Raw genomic sequence first — 24,396 nt, 5'->3', positions numbered from 1 at the left:
TTAAGGCTTTCTTTTCTTTTCTTTTCTCACACAGTCATTTTCCAAGGGCAATAACTGTGGCAAAATTATTGACTTAGAAGTATTGAGGAACTCAACTTTATATTTATAACAAGAATTGATAAAGCCACAGAAAAAGCTTAATTTAAAAAAAAATGTACATAGTCTAATTCTGCCTACATTTACTTTGGTTGTCTATTTTTTTCATGAATTACTTAAGTAATTTACCATATTCTTTGATTGGCTGGAAATATAAATCCCTTCTTGCTGATACAGTTTATATTCGTGAGATTTGTTATTTCCCCTTCTAAACCACCCAAATGCATCCTGTAAAAGAAGTGTTGTGTCGCCGTGGCCAGCCATAGGAGATGCAAGAAAACAGGGAATAAACACAGCTAGAATTCTCTCGGAGTCACTCTCCAACTCACTCTTCCTTATTTTGTGTTTTCCTTCTACAAGCAGCACAAACATGTAGAGGGACACATTTAGTATCTTGGTATCTATTTACTATGCCTCTTGCTAGAACAGAGCGTGTGAGAAGAAAAAATATCAAGAGTTTGAGACCAGAAGACCTGAGACAGCCCATGATTGTGGACAGGCCACTTAACTTTATTGAGTTTTTATCTACTTATTGATGCAACGGTGATAGTTTTCCTCTCTGGCATCATCCCATGTACGGGAAAGGCACGTACGAATGCAGACGTGTTTGAGTGTCGACGGGCAACACAAACAGCCCAATGAAACACACTTTTCCTGCTTTACAGAGTTTAAATTCATAAGGAAAAGACAAAGATGATTTTCAAAGTCTAGTGTTATCTATAAGGAATCATTCACGTCTTATCTGTAAACATGTAGTTTGTTTAGGCTTTTAATAAGGAAACAAGGGGGGAAAATCAGTTCGCCGCACATACAACTAGTTGTATCGACATAGTATTTGCAGAGGAATAAATCCATTTAATCAAAATATCACAACACTGAATTTCACACTTAAACCCACATGCAGATTGTAGGATTATGTTGCAGAATGTTTTGACGGAAAGTGTTAAATATAAAAATAATTCAATGCAATTTCCATTTAGCACATTTGTTACAAGACTCATTCTTCGATGGAATTAACAAGTTTGCAATCTTCCTCCTAAGGTGCTCTGTGTTCAACGTGCCCTGTAGCATTGAGGTGGAGATCGGGGAACCAACACTGCAGAGCGCCACAGTGATGCGGCTCAGCAGTAAACGGAATTGGATCAAATGCAGATGAAACCCACTCACAAAACCTAAGACAGACAGTGGAGATCAGCGGTGTGCTGAGTGGTGCTCCTCCTCGGTTGGGGGTGGGGCTGGGACATGTCATAAACACATCTTGACAGTCATAATGAAAATAAGCCTCATGTTGAATCCATCGCTTCTATAATGAGTTCCCTTTCCCAGAGAGGAAGAAGAATAGAGACGCAGAGAAAGAAAGAGACAAAGAGAGAAGCTTCACAGTCCTTCTGCAACCCATGTTCCAACTGAGACTAGTCCTCAGTACAATCCACCGTCCACAAGAGCAGTTCGAGACTTTAGAGTACATCAGAATGACCCGGACGGCTTGTTAAAACACCAACTGCGAGGCCCTGGCCACAGTTCCCAATTTAATAGGTGTGACATGAGGGCGGGGCTTTGTATTTGGAACAGTTCCAGGTGATGCGGATGTCCTGTCAAGGGACCACATTTTGAGAACCACAGGTCCATTATATCTTTGACCATTCAAGGGCTCCCTTATTAAAATGGAACATACTTACCACAGTCATACACCTGGTCCCTGGAGGGCACAGGGTATAGGACAGTCAGCATAGATTATATGATGATTTAGGGCAGTGGTCCTCAATTTTAGCTACATAATTTTAAAAACAAACAAAAATAACCCCAAAAAAACAAAACACTTGATGTCTACACTCATCTAAAGCTAATCAAATCCAAATCTCTGCGGGGGAGGGGACCCGGGGGTCCAATCATTCATGCCATGCTCCTCCCAAGTCTAATGTGTAGCCCAGTGGGAGAGTCACTGCTTTAGGAAATTTTGTTTCACCTCCTCTTGGGAGAAAAGACGGCCAAACATATGCGCCCTCTGGGGTACTGGTCTAGGAACAAAGACATTTTCAAAAAAAAAAAATCAGAATCCCCAGTGGGCACGCTGACGCACAACTACTTGTAATAATATCAACAGGTAATTTAGAAAGGGATTCCAAGTGTTGAGTTACAACGCCCTGCAAGGTTAGTTCAAGTCTGAAATACCGGAACTTGGGAAGGTGAGCAGCACACTAACTGAATCCCAGCTGCTTTTCCATCAGGTGACATCAACCAAAGAATCCAGAGTCTGGAACGTCGGGGCAAGAATCCAGAGTCTGGAACGTCGGGGCATGTGCCCACGTGCAAGGTTTACCTGCTATAATTACTGTGACTCATTTCAGTCAGCTAAGTCATTTACCACTTTGATTTACATTTGAAAGGACCTATAAGTAAGGCCCTCAGGGACCAAGTGCCACAGACACTGATGCCCACCTCAGAGAGCAAAACTACAGAAATACAGACGGAGAAAACAAAGGCCACTTTGAAATAAGACTGCCACTTGACTCCTCTGGCATAAATAAGAGGAATACATATTTCTAATATTTCTATATGCCATAGAATCCCTTTCTGGAACCATTTACAGGGTTGCAGCAATCTTTAGCATCGAGTGTACATGGAAGGACCTTTAGAACTCATTTTTATAAACCAGGTCATTAAACCCCCAAGCCACAGACTTTAGATAAAAGTCTAAATGTATGAAACCGGGCCTAATATTTGATTATAAATTAAAAAAAGAATTTAAACAAACCCCAGGTGTGAAGGCTTAGCCTTTCGGTGATCTTTGGTAAACGTCAAACACTTGAAAACTATCAATTTGATATGAATAGAGACAGGTTGGCTATGTTGACTAGCAACAGCCTCACAGTCCCCCATTGGGAGCCGCTGCCCCCAGAGGGTCCTACAGGTCCAGCCAGTTCACACAAGCGCAGTGAGAGGAAATCTAAAGTTCTAGTGAGATGCTTGGTGACTCTTTCTCCAGTCTCTAAGTCTTCCAGAAGACATCTTTCAAATATCCTGAAAAATAATTTTAAAAAAAAGGATAGAACGATGAGTAAAATCATGCAAGATAGTAGAAATTGGGCACTTAGCCTATGAGGGCATCAGGGAAATGGCAGGAAAACAGGAAATGCTAAAAATAATGTTGGCCTCTAGTTACCCTCTGCAATATTTTACAGATATTTTTTATGTGTATGCATTTTTTACTATTTTAACATATTTTATCTTATGTTAGGTATGCATACATGAGGCTTCACGGAAACTGCAGAAATGAGGGCAGAGAGCCCACTTCCAGGCAAACAGCCAGAGCCGTCCACTAAAAGGGAAATGACTTTGGGCAGAGCCTGGGTGGCCCCTGTGGCCCATCCTGGCCCGTGTCCCACCTCTGGAGGCCGTGAAGGGGACCTGGACCCCCCTCTGCAGAGAGGAGCTGGGGGTCGTGGTGGGGGTGGGCAGGGGCAGGGGGCCCTGGAGCCTGGAGCCGCCACCCACTCACCTGGGGCTCTGAGCCCCGCCCGGCGTCAGGGGCGCGCGCGCGGCTGCCTCGTGTCCTCCCTGCAGCCTCCTGACCTCGCCGCTCCCGGGCCCCGCGCTGCCGCTCTCCGCGGTCCTGACCGGCTCCCCGGGGCCGCCGCCCGGCCCAGGCCTTCGGGCGCGCCCCCCTCCGGCCCGGGGCTGCCCCCGTCGCCCCCGGCCGCTGCCCCCCGCCGGGCTTCGGCGCCCGCGCCCCCGGGGTCCTGCGCGCCCGGCTCCGGGGGGTCCGGCGGGGGCCCCCCGCCCTCTGCGCCCGGAGCCCGCGCCCCCCTCCGCCCCGAGGGACCCCGCGCCCCCCGCCCCCTCCCCCTCCTCCCTGCCGGGGCCCCCGCCCTCCGCCCCAAGGGGCGCTGCGCCCTCCACCCCCTCCCCCTCCTCCCCAAGGGGCAATGCGCCCTCCACCCCCATCCCCTCCGCCCTAAGGGGCGATGCACCCTCCACCCCCAACCCCTCCGCCCCAAGGGGCGCTGCGCCCTCCGCCCCCTCCCCCTCCTCCCCAAGGGGCGATGCGCCCTCCACCCCCATCCCCTCCGCCCTAAGGGGCGATGCACCCTCCACCCCCAACCCCTCCGCCCCAAGGGGCGCCGCGCCCTCCACCCCTATTCCCTCCGCCCCAAGAGGTGCTGCGCCCTCCGCCCCCTCCCCCTCCGCCCCAAGGGGCGCCGCGCCCTCCGCCCTTGCCCCCTCCTCAAGGGGCGCTGAGCCCCCCGCCCCCTCCACCTCCTCCCCGCCGGGCCCCCCGCCCTCCGCCCCAAGGGGTGCTGCACCCTCCACCCCTATCCCCTCCGCCCCAAGGGGCGCTGCCCCCTCCACCCCTGCCCTCTCCTCCCCAAGAGGCGCTGCGCCCTCCGCCCCTGCCCCCTCCTCAAGGGGCGCTGAGCCCCCCGCCCCCTCCACCTCCTCCCCGCCGGGCCCCCTGCCCTCCGCCCCAAGGGGTGCTGCCCCCTCCACCCCCGCCCCCTCCGCCCCAAGGGGCGCTGCCCCCTCCACCCCTGCCCCCTCCTCAAGGGGCGCTGAGCCCCCCACCCCCTTCTCCTCCTCCCCGCCGGGCCCCCCGCCCTCCGCCCCAAGGGGTGCTGCCCCCTCCACCCTTGTCCCCTCCGCTGCAAGGGGCGCTGCGCCCTCTGCGTCCGGTGCCCGCACCCCCGTCCCCTCCTCCCCAAGGGGCGCTGCGCCCTCCGCCCCCTCCCCGTCCTCCCCGCCGGGTACCGCGCCCTCGGTCTCTACTCCCTCGGCCCCAAGGGGCGCTGTGCCCTCAACATCGGGAGCCCGCGCCCCCACCCCCTCCTCCCCAAGGGGCCCCGCGCCCTCCGCCCCCGCCCCCTCCTCCCGGCCCGGCCCCGCGGCCCCCACCCGCAACCCCTCCTCCCCGCGGGGCTCTGAGCCTTTGGCGTCAGGTGTCCTCACCCCTGCCCCCTCCTCCCCGCGGTGCCCCGCGCTCCCCGCCCGCGCCCCCGCCCCCTCTTCCCTGCCAGGATCTGTGCCACCCGCCCCTGCCCCCTCCTCCCCAAGGGGCGCTATGACCCCCGCCTCCTCCCCCTCTTCCCCGCCGCTGGGCTCTGCGCCTTTGGCGTCGGGTGCCCCCGCCCCTGCCCCCTCCTCCCCAAGGGGCGCTGCGCCCTCCTCCCCCGCCCCTGCCCCCTCCTCCCCCGCCCCTGCCCCCTCCTCCCCAAGGGGCGCTGCGCCCTCCTCCCCCGCCCCTGCCCCCTCCTCCCCAAGGGGCGCTGCGCCCTCCGCCCCCGCCCCCTCCTCCACCCCAAGGGGCGCTGCGCCCTCCGCCCCCGCCCCCTCCTCCTCCCTAAGGGGCGCTGCGCCCTCCGCCCCCGCCCCCTCCTCCTCCCCAAGGGGCGCTGCGCCGTCCTCCCCCGCCCCCTCCTCCACCCCAAGGGGCGCTGCGCCCTCCTCCCGCACCCCCTCCTCCTCCCCAAGGGGCGCTGCGCCCCCCGCCCCCTCCCCCTCTTCCCCGCCACTGGGCTCTGCGCCTTTGGCGTTGGGTGCCCCCGCCCCTGCCCCCTCCTCCCCAAGGGGCGCTGCGCCCTCCGCCCCCGCCCCCTCCTCCACCCCAAGGGGCGCTGCGCCCTCCTCCCGCACCCCCTCCTCCTCCCCAAGGGGCGCTGCGCCCTCCGCCCCCGCCCCCTCCTCCTCCCCAAGGGGCGCTGCGCCCTCCTCCCGCACCCCCTCCTCCTCCCCAAGGGGGGCTGCGCCCTCCTCCCCCGCCCCCTCCTCCACCCCAAGGGGCGCTGCGCCCTCCCCCGTCCCCTCCCCCTCCCCCGTCCCCTCCCCCTCCTCCCCCTCCTCCCCCGCACCCTCCCCCCGCCGCCCAGGCCGGTGCTCCCCTCCCTGCCAGGTGTCCGTGCCAGCCGCGCCCGGCGGGGAGGCGCCCTCTTTGGCCCCTGCCTGCCGGTCCGCGGGCCTCAAATCCGCCACCGCCTGCGTCTCGGGTGCGGCCAGGCCCGCCGCCCGCCCTCCGGCCTGGAGTCCTCCCCGGGGGCTCCCGCCGCGCTCCGGGCCCCCCGCGCCCAGCACCGTGGCCGCAGCGCGCCCTGCGTCCTGGCCCGGGGCCCCGGGGAGAGCGCCTGGGCTCAGCCTGGCCCCCGCCGTAGCGCCCCCCGCCGAGACGCCCCGGGGGGCCCCCGCGCTGAGCCCCGCTCCTCGCGGCGGGTGCGAGGGGCCCGCCAGGCCTTCGGGCCCCGGGGCCTGTCCCGCTCCTGCCCGAGCTCCCGGCCCCCCCGCGCGCTCCGGGTCGGGGTCCTGCCCCGGGCCGGCCTCGGGCCCCCCGGGAAGCAGCCCTGCTCCGCCTCCGCGCCGCGCGCCCCCCGCCTCGCCGGGCGTCTCCCCTCCGTCCCGCCGCCGCGCCCCTGCAGGCGCCCCCGCGCCGCCTCCCGGGGTCCCCGCGGGCGCTCGGCCCTGGCCGTCCGGCTCCGTGTCCGTCGGGGAGCCTGGCGCCTCTTCCCCAGCCCTCGCGCCCTGCCCGGATCCCTGCTCCTCCCCGTCAAGCCCGTGCGCTCCCGGGAGGTCGCGGCCCCGGCGGGCAGCTGCCCTGGGGGCGCCTTGCGGGGCGGAGGTGCTGCTGGCGGGTGCCCCGCTCGCCCCCGGAGCCGGCCGCCCAGCCCCCGCGCGCCCCGCCGCCCCCGGTTCCTCCGCGCCCAAGGTCCCAGCCCCCCGGGGCTCCCGCGCTGCAAGCCCGGCCTCAGCCTCCCCCTCCTGCGTCCGCAGCTCCGGGGGCGAGCTCTTGGGGAGCAAGGCCGGCTCTTGGGGAGCCTCCCCTCCCCCCGCACCTCCGCGGGGGGCTCGGGCAGCCCCTTCTCCCCCGGGGCCTAGCTCCTCTGTAGCCGGCCTGGGATCCCCTGCTGCTCCGGCCGCAGGTGCTGGGCCCCGAGGGCTGGCCCTTCCCTCCGCCCGCTGTCCCCCCGCAGCGGCCGGGGGCTTCTGCGCCCCCCGGGGGGCCTCCCCGACCCCTGCTCCCCCCCGCAGTGCTGCATCCTCCTCCTCTTCCGTCGCGGTCCCATCGGCATCCCGGTGAGCATCCCGGTGAGCATCCGGGGGAGCATCCAGGTGAGCATCCGGGGGAGCATCCCGGTGAGCATCCCTGCGCGGCGCCAGCGCCTCTTCCTCGGCCGCTGCTTCCTTCCCCAGTGGGGACGCGTCCCATGCACCTGCCTCGGCCCCGGTGCTTGAGTGCAGCGGCGCCCCGGGCTCCAACACGAAAGTGCTGTCGGGTGCTACAAAATGAGGTGGGAAAACGGGGTTACTTAGGCCAAAGCACGCGGGGAGGGGAGGGGGGATGCTCTGTGTAACCCCCTATGGGGCACGTGCGCTATCAAGCTGCTGATGCTATACACCCAGCAAGGCCTCGACTCTGACGCCATCGCCTCCATGGTTCATGGTTCAGTAATGGCCTTCGTGATGAAAAGGGGGGCCCTCAATTTAACGGACGCCTATTAAAGGAAAACTGAACATCAGAACCCTCAGAAACAAAATCTCCACATCTTACTTTCCCCCTTTCTCTCTCTCTCTCTCTCTCACACACACACACATACACACACACACTGCCTACTTTCATTTGAAATGTTAGGACTTGCAGAAAAAAAATTATGTAATAAAAAGCCCCAGTGTTTCATCTTCTTAGAAATCGCCGCGCCCTGTAGCATCACAGTGTGTGCGGCCTCAGCCTGTGCTGCTCACACCTGTGGGCACAGCCAGCCGCACACCCACAATGCGGTGGGAGCTGATTATTACCCGACCCATTACTCCCACATGGTAGAGCTGCTCTACCTAGATTTAGTCATCAAATAACTTGGTAGCTCAAGGTAAGACTTTTCACTAAAGACACCAATTTGTATCCCAGGTCAGGATACCTCCGGTCTGTGTTCAGAAACCGTTTTTGCCCTTGGCAAAACAGGATCACAGAACAAGACAGGACTTTGTAGTCTGGGACAAATTTCAACGTAAATAACCTGCTTGAAGTATTTCCTAAGTTCTCATCTCTAATTCCCTGGCAAATCTGGGCGTCCTAGCCACCGTACTTTAATAAATCTAAGTTCAATATGTCTCTTCAAGCTTCAAATGCATTTCTTATTATTTAACAAATACATGCATTTCCGGTGAAGTGACCTGTGCAAAATAAGTCAAAGGATGTCATGTCAAATACCCAAAGCATTTAGATTTTCCAACTGGAGAATAATACTTAGGGAGATAGGAACTCCTATACTGGCCGTCTTAATAATTTCCCTATCAATTGAATCTTTCTCACTTATCGAAGACGCTAGACGTTACCGTACCAGTGTGCCAACCTCCAAATTATGGAAATTTATCCAGTAGGCAAATGTGTCCTCCTCGTATTTTTTATTGCCCATCTTTTTGGCCAGCCTCACTGTCTGCCTCATTACCAAGGACCTACCAGAAATCTAAAGCCCCGGTCTACGTCCCCCCTGTCCTGATACCCCATCCAGGACCGTCTCCTCACCGCATTTCCCCTCCTCCCACAAACTACAGCTGCCCTTTGTTGCATCCCCTTGGCCTTTTGCCAGCTATCACAATAAACCGTTTGGGAAGTAAGGCAGTAATAGCTGATATTCCATTTCCCCTAGCAAATATACTTGGAAGGTAACTTTTGATGACTTCTTCCAAAGAGGTAACAGAAATTTCAGGCCTATCAATAAGGTGGGTGTTGACTTTTATATGTGGTCCTCTGCATATCACAGCAGTTATTTACTAAATTGTTCCTACAAGCTGCCAGAGGGAAAGGTAGGGCCAAATGTTCATTCAGGGAACATGTAGCCAATTCACCTGAAAGAATTTTATTTCATTATTCATATTTCACGTCATCGGTCCACAGTATCTCATTACGGATTATTACTGGGTTTAAAACAAAATTAAATTAAAGCAATGTCAAGTCTAATAGTATATGTGTTGCTATTCAAATTCCTGCATAAAAGTATATTAAAAAGTCAGTTATGAAAAACATTTAAATAAAGTCCTCTGTTTTGCTAAGCTGGCCCTTAAATTTATGGATTAATTAAAGAACATTAAGGAAAATGGGGGAATAAAACTGCCTACCCACCATATAATAATATACTGTGCCTAAATTCTAGGAGAGAAGGGGCCAATGGCATCCAGCTGAGCTATTATAGGAACACACACGCCACGGGGGAGTCAGACGTCCCGAAGTAAGGGAGAGGAGTAATGGAACCTTTCTCAGAAGTATGAGTATGAAACATGACATGTTTTTTTATCGTAACCATGGGCTTTTGCAGGCAGGAAATGAATCTAAGACAGCAAGCGAGGGGTGCCTGGGTGGCTCAGTCAGTTGAGCATCTGCCTTCCCTCAGGTCTTGATCTCAGGGTCCTGGGATCGAGTCCTGCAGCAGGCTCCCTGCTCAGTGGAGTCTGCTTCTCCCTCTCCCTCTGCCCCTACCCCTACTCATGCTCCCTCACTCTCTCTCTCTCTCAAATAAGTAAATAAATAAAAATTTTAAAAAGCAGCAAGTGATATTCACAACTGGAGGCAATTTGGTTGGGTGAAATGAGTGTGTACTTAGGGGTCAGACGGAGCTGGATGAACTTGGGAAACAACACCTCTCTGAGCCTTCATTCTTTTATGGGTAAAATGGGGACAGAAATGCTTGAGTCACACAATCCTTGTGATAGTAAACCACAAAATGCTTCGCACAGTCCCTGGCACATAGAAGGCCCTGGCAAGTCTTTCTTCCACACCTCCCTCCTGCTGTTTTCCATAAGTGATATGTTCTTGATTGAATCAGATTTCGTCAGTAACAACTACTATGCGGGCATTGCAGGATGCTCGGGAGGTACACTGGAGCTCCTCCGGTGGAAGGCTCGCCACAGATTTGGATTCCCTAAGCAGTCAGGCTCCCCCTCCCATAACTCGTCTGTCTACTTCACGTTCAAGTGCCACCGGGCCCTCTCCACACTGCCCAGGGGGAGCTCGAGCTCAGGGAGCCAGCCTAAGTGCATAGATTCTGGCTTCTATTTATTGTAACAACAAGTCCTTTTTCTCTGACCCAGGAGTCTTGTGTCTTCTGCTCAGACTATGAAACTGTGGATGGCAACCTTGTTTGCTTGAAAACAAGGTAAAATCTCAAATACCTCACAGCGTTTAATGACTGTCATTAAAAATTAGAGGTAGGGGTAATGCGACCATATGAAGAACAAAATGAATACCCCCCCCCCATATACACACACATATATTTAAATCAGGGCAGTTTTAAAAATCCCTCTACTAAATATGGGGAAACCTGATTTATAGAACACAGGGTGTTGGACCCGATGTGTATGAGTCATGGTCTGCTGAGTCACTCTAACTGGCAATCTTGCAGCTGGAATACTCATCACCAAGAGCCAGGTCATATGCTGATGGCAGTGAATTCTTCTCTAATTTTAAAAAATAATAATAATGAGTTCAAATAAACCATTGTGAAATGTGCCTTGGCTCTCCCTGTCTCCAGGGGGTCAGTTAGGCAGATCCTCCCACGTACTCGACTGACTGGGTGGCCGCCGATGAGATGAGACTGGTCTGAAAATCCCCATCAATATTTCTTTTATACTCTAAAGTCCCTTTTTTCCCTCCAATCTAGGCATTAATATATTCAAAAAGGAATAATAACATTCATATCTGATGTCAGCTTCAAAGCTCCCCATAAGGCCTCTCAAGCACCTCCTGCCATCAAAGTCATTAGCTGAAAAGAAAATAAAGGTGGAAGGAGGAGGAAACAAGGGTGGGAAGATGGAAGATGGAAACGGGGCTGTCTTTTGCAGAGGATTTCTAAAGGTCGTCCCGAGGTAGTGACGTGCCCTTACCTGCACCTGCGTCAATCTCCGGCTTCCCCGAGTGCTTCTCCTCTTCTGTGCTGCTAACACCAGACTCGGTGTCATAGTGGCAGCGGCAGCCAGGTTCCACAGCTCCAGCTGCAATCTGCCCAACTGATTGGAGATCATATAAAATATCAAAAGGCATAAAAACAGGTCATGGGAACATTGCTGAGCTATTTCACATCATGTCAGCAAGCGGGGTTAATTTTAAAGTATTCACATTAAGATGTGACCTTGTTTTTAAAATCGGTTAAGATTAAATTGCTTCCAAGCCGTGATTTCAAAAAGGCAGACACAATGGGAGATCATGAAGTAAAGAGATCCATGCAAAGAAATACTTTTAAAAGACAACAGCCAGAAGCAGTGACAGATTAGCCAAAGCACATGCAATGAAATGCCTGAAAACGAGGCTTAGTTGCCTTTTCCTTTCTAGAAACATGCGTTACGGCTTTCATGACGCCAGTCATCCCATCCCTGCTTTTTGAGATTGTTAAAACCACCAGAGCTGACTATACTATGAGCATTTCATCCATTAGTAGATTTGGGTGATTTGAACCCACTACTCACTCCGAGTGGACGGAGGAAAAAAGTGAGTGCGCGGTTCCTATACACTGGACAGTGAAAGCGGTTGTAGAAATTCCTCTTATCTGCAGTTGACAATCAGCCATGGAACTTGAGAAACACAGTGACCTAAGTTCAGGTCCCGTACTCCACACTAACTGTGTCACCTTCGGTAAGTTCTTTGACCTAAGCCTAAGCCTCTGTTTACCCATCTCTCTTAAAAAGCTATCTACTCCTTGTTAAAAAAAAAAAAAAAAAAAAAAAAAAAGCTACCTACTCAGTGGTTATTGGAAGGATTAAGTAATACACGTACAACATGGTCATCTTTCACTTATTAGCAGATGCCTACGCACTTGATAAACAATAGCGGTGACGATGGTGAGCATGTTGATTAGAAGTAATATCACCCAGTCTGGTATGACTATAGGCAACACTGTAATATCAATTAAATTTGTCTTTAATTTCTGACATGTCCCGCCTACATCCCTTACCCACTTGTCTGATGATCCATGTGCCATTTTTGCCACCTTCTGGTTAATTAAAGCTCATTTGAATAACGTAGACCCAGATCTGCCCTCCCAGATAAGAGTAGCTACAATAAAATACACTTTCTTTTCTTCCTCCTTCCCTCTATCCCCCCTTTTCTTCCTTCCTTCCCTCTCTCTCTCTCTTTTTTTTTTTTTTCCTCTTTCCTCTCACATATTCTGATTCAGTTGATCCAAAGACTGTACTTGGAGAAAAACAGAACCAGAATGTGATCTCTCGCTCACTGTAAGGTGAGTTGCTAAGGGGTAATGAGTTACTTACTGATCCATCTGTGTTTGGAAGCAAATAGTGAAATGTCTGCTTCATGTGGCTTTTGGGGGAAAAAATGGAAATGACTTAACTTTATTAATCTTAAGAGAAAAAAACATGGAAATGAAAAGAGGTACATCAAATAGTTCAAGTGTATTCTATTTAAAAACTTTGTGAACATCAATTTTCCTCATTCATCCAATAACCAAATAAAAAAAGACTTTTACAATAATATGGTTTAGAGATGACATCAACTCATGATAACTAGATTATCATTGGGTTTGCTATCAAGTAAGCCTTTATTTTAGGAACTTTATAAATATCGTACATATAAGTTAAATCTCATCTTGCCCGCTGTAATAATGTTGTCAATAAATAACTAGTGAGTTTAAATAAGCAGTGTTTTGGGCCCTTGTGTATAAATCTGCTTGGCTGATTGAGCAATAGAAATCCCAAAGACAACAGGACAGGGGGATGGGAGCAAATCTGATTTCACAGCAATTATTTGAAGTTTTGTTTCATCAGAGCCAAGGAAACATCTGGGTTTTTTTTCCGAGTAGCCCATAGACTATAAGTAAATATGGTTTATTATACAGATTTGAATCATTATGTTATACACTTAAAAAAATATCATGTACATCAATTATACCTCAATAAACTTTTTTAAAGAACTATAGTTTGCAATAATAATAACAAACAATAATTAAAATAAACAGTTAGCAGCTATTGAACCAAAGACCATTCTAGGAAGCCAAATGGTACTAGCATAATTTGGAAATTACAACTCACTCGGAATGGACAGTGAAGCCTGTAGTCCCTCTGTCTCAGGACTGTCATCACCACCTGGCCACGTCTGCTGGCTTGCCCCTGGAGGGTTAGGCTTTGGAAGTAGATGAAAAGGCTTTTGGAAGTAGATACACAGTTAGGTGTTGCCTGCTTCAGATTCAGCCAGACTGGGACCCTGGCCTGAGCATCAAGCACTTATTAGGTACGAGACCAGAAAAGGCCTCACTTGGTCATTATTTTTCTCAGATGTTCTGAAACTAAAACTTAAAAGCAAGAACTTGGCCAGGGTCTAACCTTGAGGGTTTCCACCTACAGGAGAGGAGGATGGTGCCCGCTGAGCTCGGCGCCAGCAATGTGATGTGTCACTTTGTGTCCTTAACTACTTAGCCCTTCACCCCCTGAGGCCGCGCTCCTTCCCTCTCTATAAAGATGACCATTAAAAGCAAAGGTGGTTGTCAGTTCTCACAGTCTTCAAAGCAAAGCGGAAGAGCCTCGCACACAGAATGTCTTAGATTGGTACCTTTTCAACTCCAATGATATGGAATATTCTAAGATGGTTTTTAAATACCAAAATATTATTATCTGATAATGTTAGCTTTTTAATTATGAAAACAAACATTTTAAAGTAATACATATATATAGTGCATTCCCTAAATAGGGAAATAGTACAGATTCTTACCTAAAGCTTTTGAAGATTATAAAGTGCAAAAAAGAAAACAAAAACATCCTATTTTCACCACTCAGAACTTACTGGTTAACATTTGGGTGAATCTCTACGTATCTTTTTTTCACTCTCCTCTTAGTATACATAGCATTTTGTACCCCATTTTACTCATTTAGCAATATATTGTGACTACTTCCACTTATCATTAAATAAAAAATGATTCTTCAGTAACTACATAGGCTGTTCTAATAAGTTTTTACTAAAATTTGGTCAGCCAATTGCCTGATGTTGAATATTGAGTTATTTCCATTTATGTGTGTGTGTGTGTGTGTGTGTGAGAGAGAGAGAGAGAGAGAGAGATTATACAGCTATTTTAAATACTACTTATAATCATTTTTGTATTTTTTTCTGACTATTCCCTTAGGGCAAATTCCTGGAGAATTGCAGGTTTAAGGAGCTTATTTTTAGAAGCTTTTGAGATATATATATACATACATACATCATATATATATATTACATATATAATATACAGGATAATGTACAATGTCATGGTATATATATATCTTTTTCAGAAAAAAACATATATATTCTTCAGAAAAAGGACGTATCAACGATTTCACCCGTAATGATGGAAGACTGTATATCCCTGTGCTTTTCCCACAACATCACAACTTCCACCAATTCTTTCTATAGTTGATAATTTCGTAACTGAAAACTGGTGGCAAGGATAGAGTTTTCAATATTAGTAGGCAAGCTTTCTAAATTCCTTCCCTTTTCTCTGCTTGTTTTTTTTTTTTTTTTTTTTTGCTTGCTTGTTTTGAGACAAGACAAACTGACCCCATCTCGAATCCTACTAACGATCCCAAGCAATTCAGTATCAGGAGAAAGCTGTGCCAAGGACCTCTCTTCTGAATTTCAGGAATGTAGGGAGCCTGGAAGGGCAGAGGAAAGGTCTGTCCCAAGTTCCCAGTGACCTTGAACATCACGCATTTGATCTGATCACTCCTTGTGGAGCCAATAACCTTCCCAGCAAGTCCCCGTGACAAACTTCACGAGTAACACCGTCTACCTAGGCGGTGCAGACGCTCCTGCGTTACCCCCGGCGTGGACTCATGGCCCACGCAAACCCGGGACTGATTACAAACTCCAGCTGCAGGGAGCTAAAGCCTGCCCTCCACACAGCACAGAATAGTGTACAATCATCTTTCTAAAACTTTCAGGTCATGTCATTTGTAGGCTCAGACCTTTCCAGCAGTTTCCTAGCTCAGAATAAAATCCTCTCTGTGGCCTACAGGTTCTCTCCCTCGGCCTCATCTTCCACCACTTTCTGGTTCCGCTGCTCTTTGCTGCTCACACTGGCCTCCTTTCCAGATCCTTCACTCAGCAACTAAGCATCCGGTGTAGAGTCCTTGCATTTGCTCTTTCTCCCGCTTCCTGCACTCTTCCTTCAGAAGGCAGTGGCTCTTGACCACAGGGGGCAAGTGGGCCCTGCAAGTCCTTGGAGTCTCCGCTCAAACGACCCCTCATCCAACAGGCCATCCCTAAAACACCACCCCTGCCTCAAACCATGACTCTGTCCTCTTACCCCGATTTATTTTTCTCCTACACTTAGTCTGGAATACCCCATCCCCTGTTTATTTTTCACTTGTTAGGCCCATCTCTCCCTAGAACGCAGACTCCCACACAGGCAGGGGCTTCATGATGTTCACCCTCAGAACCAGGTAGCATAAAGCAGATAACCAGAAACTATTTCTTGGCAGAAATCACTACGTGCTTTCACGATTCACCCAGAAATTATATTCGGACTGCCACTCACAACACGTGATGGTCTGGCTCTCCCATCAGGGCCATCTGACTTGCCTGCCTGACGATCAAACCGCATAGGACTTGAGCCGCTACGTCACTTAGGTTTCTATGACCTGGCCAAGCACTCTGACGTCTTCTCCTTCACATATACACGATGTCTGCTCTCACAGACATTGTACGCTATCCCGTATATTATAATACTCTGTTCTTGATGTTTTATTTATATTCATAATGCATAAATTACATTAACTTCACATATTAGTCTCCCTAAGTGTTCCACTATTAGAGCATAAAGCAAAGATCGTGTCACAGGGCATTAAGACGGCTTAAACGGAAAATAACAGAGAAAAATAAACGCATTACAATCACACCATGTATGCCCTATCATACTGAACTCCCTCCCAAGGACACGGTCCCACTGCAGCCAGCAATTATGATCTACTTTATCCGCTTCACTGCGTACATCACATCTTTTGTATCAGTGCACCTGATGTGACGGTGGACTGGACAAAGCCCAATTAAGTGAGACTTATTATAAAATACAAGGAAGATATCACTTTATCACTCTGAAAGGTACAAAGGTATTGACTACAGAACTTTACTCCTTTATCCACTGCTATGATCTTAAGTGAAAACAATTCAGATGAAGTTGCATTAGTTTGGACGCTACGAAACATCATTAACGAAGTGTAATTTTCCGGCCCACAGACCTATTCCTAACATAATCACAGTTCAGAATTCAGCACCGGACAGATGTGAGAGATAATCTTCTACACATTATCTCAGCCCCCATTTTGACCTACGATTCTAATCAGAGATCTAAGTAAAATAATACACATTTCCCTCTTTACCGCGCCTGCTGACCTAATTTACATAAGCTGTGTTTTGCAGCAGGGTCACCTACATGACCTTCACTTCACTTTGGTTCCATCCCTCTCTCCCTTTGAGCCACGTAGCTGAAGACTCAATTAAGAAAAAGGAACTAGCCATAACCTCTTTGCTTGGAATCAGGCAAGTCAAGACCTGGTTTAATTGATCTAAAATTTTCTTAGAAACATTTATTCATATAAAGGCTTTGAGACACCTATGACTTCTCTTAATCTGTTATTTTAAATATTTACAAATTTGTTGTTATCAGTTCCTTGAATATACTTAAAAATCAGCACTCAAGAGTTATAATCTGTGTAGCGTTAATCCTTCTACATCAATCTGAACATTTTACATGTTTTTTTAAAAAATCTGTTGTTTTATTTTCCACTGTACTTTTTTTTAAGATTTTATTTATTTATTCATCAGAGACACAGACAGAGAGGCAGAGACCCAGGCAGAGGGAGAAGCAGGCTCCATGCACCGGGAGCCCGACGTGGGACTCGATCCTGGGTCTCCAGGATCACACCTGAGTCCAAGGCAGACGCTCAACCACTGAGCCCCCCAGGTGCCCCTCCACTGTACTTTATTCCCTCTCCTTCTGGGCCTCCATCCATAACCCAGAAGTTTTGTTCTTTTGTAGAAGATGGGTCATAGAACAAATCTATGAGTTCTCGCACAGAAAGCAACATATTTTTAAGAAAATTTGCAAAGTTATAAAATAGGGCAATAGCAATACTAAAGCAATACAGTGGAATACTAAGTACAGTAAATGAGAATAGAGTATAGTTGACAGGGAAAGGTATTGGAAGCTACAGAAATAAGTGAAAGAAAGGCGAGTTGTAAAACAAAATGTATCGTGTTTCCATCTGTCTATAAAAATAATATATATGTATATGTAATATAGGAATACATTTATACAAGTGTGCAGAGAGGTTTTTCTGGAATCGAGCCTAAAAAAATATTCTCCTCTGTTGTGATGCTGTTGTGTGGGGAAGAGTAGAGGTGGGGCCAGGAAGACTAGCTTTCTTTTCATTCTCTCTGTTCTGTATTGTTTAAACTTTTCAACCAATCCTTAGTAAGAAAAAAAAATTATCTTAAGCCTTAAAACGTGATCTAGAAATTATACTCTTTGGAACTTAGCCTAAGAAAATAATTATAGATTTTAAATTACCTTAGGTAACAGGATAACAGAGGACTATTAGTAATAGTGAAAATAGGGGAAATATAAATATCAATACTAGGGGAATGGTTCCATTATAAGAAAACCACAGAATGCGAACAACACACAGACATCGAACTTATTTATAAAGAGTACAGAAGAACATAAAAATGCTTATGGTATAACAATGAGAATAAAAAGCAGGACACAACAGTCTATAAAAATAGGATAACCTAACTTTTGTAAACACTAAGTGTAGAAATAAAAAACCTGACCAAATGTTGAAGGTGATTTTTGTGTGTGGGCTAAATCTGTGGGGAATTTTTAAAAAATCTACTCTTCTTTAGTTTCTGACTCCTATTTCATGTTATGTTGTAAGCTGTTAAAGAAACATAAACACGGGCAGCCCGGGTGGCTCAGTGGTTCAGCGCCGCCTTCAGCCCAGGGCCTGATCCTGGAGACCCGGGATCGAGTCCCACGTCATGCTCCCTGCATGGAGCCTGTTTCTCCCTCTGCCTGTGTCTCTGCCCCTCTTTCTCTGTGCCTCTCATGAATAAATAAATAAAATCTTAAAAAAAAAAAAAGAAACAAACACTCACTAAGAGACCTGGTACATTTATTAAAGCTTAAGAAAGATTAAAAAGTCACAAACCTTGCCTTCTAGTGTTGAACTTGCCTTAAAAAAAGATAACAGAATGCTTTAGAATTATAGATGTTATCAAGTCAAGAACATAGACGTCCCGTAATATATAAGAAAAATGATAAACTTACGCACTTTTTATTTCACACATCCAGAAAAAACCACCTCACTGTCTCCCAAGCGGCAGGATCCTAGTCCAATGCTTCTACTGTTCCATCCATCACCTAAATACAGACTATGTCACATGCATCTTACTTCACAAAAAGATGTCCATGTACACAAGTCCAGGTAAACAATCTAGTTTTCTGATGTGGAAGTAAAAGAAATAATAATGTCACTGTTACAACTGAACTTTAACACCTCTACCTTTTTTGAGCAGCAGCTTGCCAAATCGTACAAATTTCCTATATTGTACATGATATGTTCCAGAACCGAACAATAAGATCCAGGATCAAAGATCTGAATTAGGGACGTCTGGGTGGCTCAGTGGTTGACCGTCTGCCCTTGGCTCAAGGCGTGACTCCGGGGTCCTGGGATCGAGTCTTGCATTTGGCGCCCTGCAAGGAGCCTGCTCCTCCCTCTGCCTGTGTCTCTGCCTCTCTCTCTGTGTCTCTTATGAATAAATAAATCTTTAAAAAAAAGACTTGATTTATTTTATAAATGGGTTTCTAATGTATTTTAACAAGAAACTTAACTCATGTATGGAAAAATCACTTGGACAAATCTCAGAGGTCTTTAATCCCAGAGCAGAAGTTGGCAAACTTTTTTCTATTACGGGTCAGATAGTGAATTCTCAGGGCTTTGTGAGCTACAAGGTCTCTGCTGCAAACACTCAACTCTGCCCTTGCAAGACAAAAGTGATCATTAATATAATATGTAAACAAATGAGCATGGCTCCGTTCCAGTAAAACTTTATTTCCTGACACTGAAATCTGAATTTAATTTGTTCACATCACCACATATTATTCTTTTGATTTGAAAGAATTAATAAGATAGATAAACCATTAGCCAGCCTTATTAAAAAGAAGAGAGAGAAGACTCAAATTGATTTTTCAAATCATTAAAAAAATTTAAAAACAACAAATTTCAAAAACATTCTTAGCTCACAGGCAAGGAGGAAGAAGAAGAAGGAGGAGGAGGAGGAGGAGGAGGAAGAAGAAGAAGAAGAAGAAGAAGAAGAAGAAGAAGAAGAAAGAAAGAGAAAAAGAAAGAAAGAAAGAAAGAAAGAAAGAAAGAAAGAAAGAGAAAGAAAGAAAGAAAGAAAGAAAGAAAGAAAGAAAGAAAGAAAGAAAGAAGAAAGGAAGAAAGAAAGAAAGAAAGAAAGAAAGAAAGAAAGAAAGAAGGAAGGAAGGAAGAAAAGGAGGCAGGCCAGATTGTGCCAGTGGGTCAAAGTTTATCAAAGTGTGTGTTCCAGCTTTTAAGGTCCTAAAAAAAAAAAAATAAAGTTAGAGACATTAAAAGTATTCCTAAGTTTTAAAACAAATGATTTTAGAATATCAAATTGCGAAAACAGATTTTATCTTGGAATCAAGAATGCCCGCCGTATCGGCAGGGGAGACGGATGAGAGAGGACAGGGAAAGGACAGGAGTTACAGGGTACAGGATGCTATGTGAGAGCCAAATGTCTGGCAGGCATGGCTGTCCACAGGGCACAACACGGTCCTTCAACTGTCCCCCTAAAGTTGAGAAACGCATCAGACCTTCCACTCGTCTAAGGTCCTGCAACCTTGCAGGACACTCTTCATCTGCCCGTGTCAAAAGGAACGGTCCTGCATACTCACCCAGGGACCACTGGGTCGGGAGGTCACTCAGTTTCAGAGAAGAACTCAAAGTCAAGTTGGGAGTTTTCTATGAAACTGTCATATTTTTATCTAAATTTAAATTCCCATTGCCCAGATACAATAGAAAATCTTTAAAGACTGGCGCCGCCCTGCTCGAATTCAAATCCTACGGATGCTTCTCATGAGCTATATAATCTCGACAACTTACGGATCCTCTCTGAGCCACAATTTTGTTGCCTGTGAAAAAAAGACATGATGATGGTAGAGCCTAACTCAGGGGATTTGGGGCTGATGTAAGGAGTTGATGAGTTACTTATGCAAGTGTTTCAAACTGGCACATAGTAGGCGGCTCCCCATGTTAGCTACGTAGGCACGTGTGTGTGTGTGTGTGTGTGTGCACAGAAGTGTGTATAAAGCTAAGAACAATTACTATTTCTAGTATCAATAACCTCTAAAAAGCCACACATACCCTTGCCTTCAGACACATATTGGGTTTTATTTGATTCTTGAGACTGAATGACCACAAGAAGGGATTTACAGAAAATAGGAAACCAGCTATGTGAGATTTATCAAGTAACTTTTAAAATGCAATAGAAGGAAAAACAGCAAGCTGAAAGTACATGTATGATTATGTGATGAAGGGAGAAATAAAAAATTTGAATGCCTCTGGCATTATCACAACAGTATTTCCCAAGCTTTGGCAGAAATGCAAGGACCAAAATCAGCTTCCATGCATGGGAACAATGGCAGGTCAACTCAATGGCCATACTTACCATCTTTTTCCGCCCTATGGGGACCTGCCTTTTTGTCCTTCACCTTAGCAGTGCTTCCTTCCCAAAGCTTACTTTGATCCTTTTCTTTTTCTTCCTTGGAAACATGTTCCTCGGACTTCTCAGATAAGCCCTCTGCAATCACTGGGGTCCCTTCCTCCGGTTCTTCTTCAAGAACATTCTCCAAGCGTTCCTCTATCGGCAAAGGCTTGGTGGCTACATCTGCTGTTATTCTTTCTTGATCTTCAATTTCAACTTCTAAGTAATCCTCCGTTGGAAGGTGGGATTTTCCTGCCTCATCATTTTCACTCAACTCCTGAGAAGAGGAACTTCTGGCACTTTTGTCTGGGCTATTTTCATAGTGGGCTTCCCCATCCCCAAGTGCGGATTCATCTTCACTGCAGCTAGAACATGGGTGACTTCTGGAGGAGGAGGATGAAACAGTTTTTACATCTAAAAAATAAAAAGTGATGACATCATTGTTTTCCCATAAAGCAACTGGTTTGATTGTGGGAGGTATGTTAGCAATAATCACACTTAAAAGTTTTCATATCGGTTAATAGGTTCGATGCCCTTTTCACATCCATTGCACATAACTGTCCAGATAAAGAAAACCCTATGTAATCTGTGAGTCTCTAGAAGTTTTCAATAGGAAGTCACTTTTAACTAAAAACCAGCTGTATTTGTTTATTGATTTTTTTAAAGCCATTTTATTGGAAAACCTTCATCTCTTATTGTAGAAGAAACAGGATACTCTTACTTGTTCAGTGAGAGTATTTATTTCATTTTCATCTTGGGTAGCCACAGTCTTCTCTGTGCATACAATTTAAATTTTTATCCGCTGTAACACCAACCATACCCAGCTAGCAAGGTGTACTAGAAAGATCGATGCACTTGCATAACATCTTGACACTTTAAAGATATTTTTGAGGTGATGTTTGTTGAGTGTGAGTATGTGTGTGTGTGTGTGTGAAGGAGGACACATTGTCTTATTTCGGGTTCCCCCAAAACAGACACGGAGGTCAGGATTCATGTGCAAGGAAGGTATTAAGGGTCTGCTCCAGGAGAAACTCTCACCGCTGTGGGGGAAGCAGGGCAGGGAAAGGAAGAAATCAATGAAGGGAGCTCCTTCAAGCAACACCTTGACCTCAGTCTGATCCCACAGGGAGCTCTGAGGTCTGAATGATAGTAGGGTTTTTCCTCCCTCGAAGAAGGAGTGGGGCTTTCATACTCTGCTCCAGTCAGACACAGTGACCGCCCCCCCCCCCCCCCAGAGTAGGCCAACACCTCTTGGTGCCTGGAGATGAAGCAGCTCTGTAGCTCAGGGCTGCCCTCAAGAAGGCAGGCGGAGCTGGAGCTGGGAGGTGGGCACATGGCATCATACAAGGGCTTCTAGAAGACGGCGTGCCCCGCTGATGGGAGGCCACAGATCTGCAGACTAGAAGCCTAAGCCTACCCCAGCCCAAAATGGTTTGGTACTTACCACCCAAAAGCCCTTTCAAAAACCTCCAAGAGAGCAACATCCAGGCCGACTCTCTGGAAGGAAGATGCGTGGCCTGAAAACCACGGCATAGACGCGAGCCCGAGAGATACGAACCTGCTTTGGAGCTTTCTAACCAATACATAGTTTTTTTTTATGGAATATAGTTCCAGAGGAAACATCCCACACCTAAACGCTGCCTCGTTTTCTTGTTTTCTCTTCTCTGTGTGCCCCTTACTCTTTTCTCGGTTTCTTTGATTCCTTTTATTTCTGGCGGGAGCAGCTTGATACAGACTTTCAGGGAAGAAATACCTTTTCCTCTTATCCTTTTCCTTCATGCCCTCCAGCCCAAATGACTCTCCATGACAGGGCTTAGAATTTTAAGAAGAGTCACAGAGACGTATCAGAGTTTCCGCAAAGATTTGAGAGATGCTACACAGCAGTAAAAAAAAAAAAAAAAAAAAACAAACTCTAAAAGGCCTTTAAGCAACAGAACCCCTTGAGTGCAATTCCATTTGTTTTTATCTCCCAACTACCTTGGCAGGCACCAGCTGACCACTGTTTCTAAAAGGAACACACACTTTAACTACTCATTCTTTATCCCCATTTTATAAAATCTCAATAGACTGTCTCTCACCGGGAACACAGCAGATCAAGGACAGTTGTTCTCTATCTTATTTGTGTCACTTCAGAAACTTTAGTGGCTACGAGCTCACCCTGTCTTAAGCATCTCATAATCTTTTTAAAGAAAAACAACTCCTCCTCGCTAGTTGTCCAAGCAGTGGCTCTCATTAATTGCACAGTTAGCTAGAACGCATTATCATACTTGTTCCGCACTTGCAAAACTTTTCATATCTACCATCTTTAATGTCGATATAATGACTCACTTTTGGCTCTGAGAGTTGTTCACACGCTAAAAAAAAAAAAAAAAAAAAAGAGTTTTCCTCTACCTTTCTTTCGTAGCGTCTATTAATTGTGTTATTTTATTTCAAAAGGCTGAAACACACTCTGGTTCATTTTGATTCAGGCCCTTAGAGAAGAAAGATCAGAAGAATGAATGGCCTTCAAGAGGCAGGGGGACCTGACCTCCCATATAAACTCATTTCAGTTTTCCAATTTCTAACTTCGCTGTACAATTTAGTTTCCTTCTCATTTCTTTCTCTCATTTTCATGCAGACACTGGGGCAAGACTTTGCCTGCAAATAAAAGCTCAAAATGTTCCAGGGCCATGGAATGGGATTTTCGACACTAATTTTATTTATCATCTTAGAAACGAAGCAAGTTTTTAGATATAAGTTTTGTCTAAAAGAACATTTCATATAAAAGAAATTGGAGGGCACATGCGTAATTTTTGTCTGTTTTTAGGAGGGAAAAAGCTATATTGAAGGCGTTGTTGGTAGGCAACTCTGGCTCCCACCAAATTCTGTTTTTCTCTCCAGGGCTCCCTGCAGGTATCGAAGCTTAAGGAATCTGCTCTTGGTCTGAGGAATGATGTGCACTCATTGGTGTGGTGTCACGATTCCATGCCCTACGCGGGACCTCTGACTTTCCGCCCTGCACATTCAATCAGGCTCCAAACCCTTAACTGTCTTCTCTTTCCATGTCACCTCCTCCTTTTGCACAACTACTGTTTCACACAACAGGAGACTGAGAGAAAATAATACATTCTCTGTAAGATAAAACCAGGTGTTTCAATCATGACTCAGCTACTTAATAGCTTTGACTTTGGCTATTCCGCTTAACCTCTCTAGCCTATTTTCTTGACTATAAAATGGGGCTGATTCTCTCTGTAAGTCATTGATGCAAAATTAGCATAATCAAATCAAATAATGATTTCTTTATGAATTCCAGTCTTTCCCCCTCTATGAAATCATACATGATAAGTGTGGTCTAATACATTTCTTTCTTGTGATTTCCCCCTGCACACTATATGAAGAATCGTAATGCAGTGATATTTTGCTGAGGACAAAAGAAAAAGATAAATATAAAAAGATGTTTCCGCATACACCTACTTGTACCAAACAATGAGGTAAGCACTTTACAAACATCTCATATAATCCCATGGAATAGCTATCTTCTTTTTCTAGATCTAGAAAATAAGGGGGGGGGGACACCTGGG

At 47.3% G+C, this 24,396-nt stretch overlaps 1 protein-coding gene and 1 long non-coding RNA gene across 2 annotated transcripts in view; both read right to left on the bottom strand.

Moving 5' to 3' along the window:
* Positions 1 to 847: 847 nt before the first annotated feature.
* Positions 848 to 3,760, bottom strand: LOC112934593 (uncharacterized). The gene is made up of 2 exons (XR_003237989.2): positions 3,596 to 3,760; positions 848 to 3,117 (listed from the first exon to the last, which is right to left on the bottom strand). It is a non-coding gene; the product is annotated as an uncharacterized lncRNA (long non-coding RNA).
* Positions 3,761 to 4,051: 291 nt separating this feature from the next.
* Positions 4,052 to 24,396, bottom strand: part of ERICH3 (glutamate rich 3) — a 98,838-nt gene continuing 78,493 nt past the window's right edge. The window contains exons 12-15 of the mRNA XM_072751316.1: positions 20,801 to 21,250; positions 10,954 to 11,076; positions 5,725 to 7,355; positions 4,052 to 4,168 (exon numbers count right to left, since the gene is read on the bottom strand). Of these exons, the coding sequence (XP_072607417.1) occupies positions 4,052 to 4,168; positions 5,725 to 7,355; positions 10,954 to 11,076; positions 20,801 to 21,250 (2,321 nt within the window). The remainder of the gene's footprint in view (positions 4,169 to 5,724; positions 7,356 to 10,953; positions 11,077 to 20,800; positions 21,251 to 24,396) is intronic.

This window comes from Vulpes vulpes, chromosome 3, assembly GCF_048418805.1.
Source record: "Vulpes vulpes isolate BD-2025 chromosome 3, VulVul3, whole genome shotgun sequence".
Taxonomy (NCBI): Eukaryota; Metazoa; Chordata; class Mammalia; order Carnivora; family Canidae; genus Vulpes; species Vulpes vulpes.
This window is presented reverse-complemented; position numbering and strand designations above follow the sequence as displayed.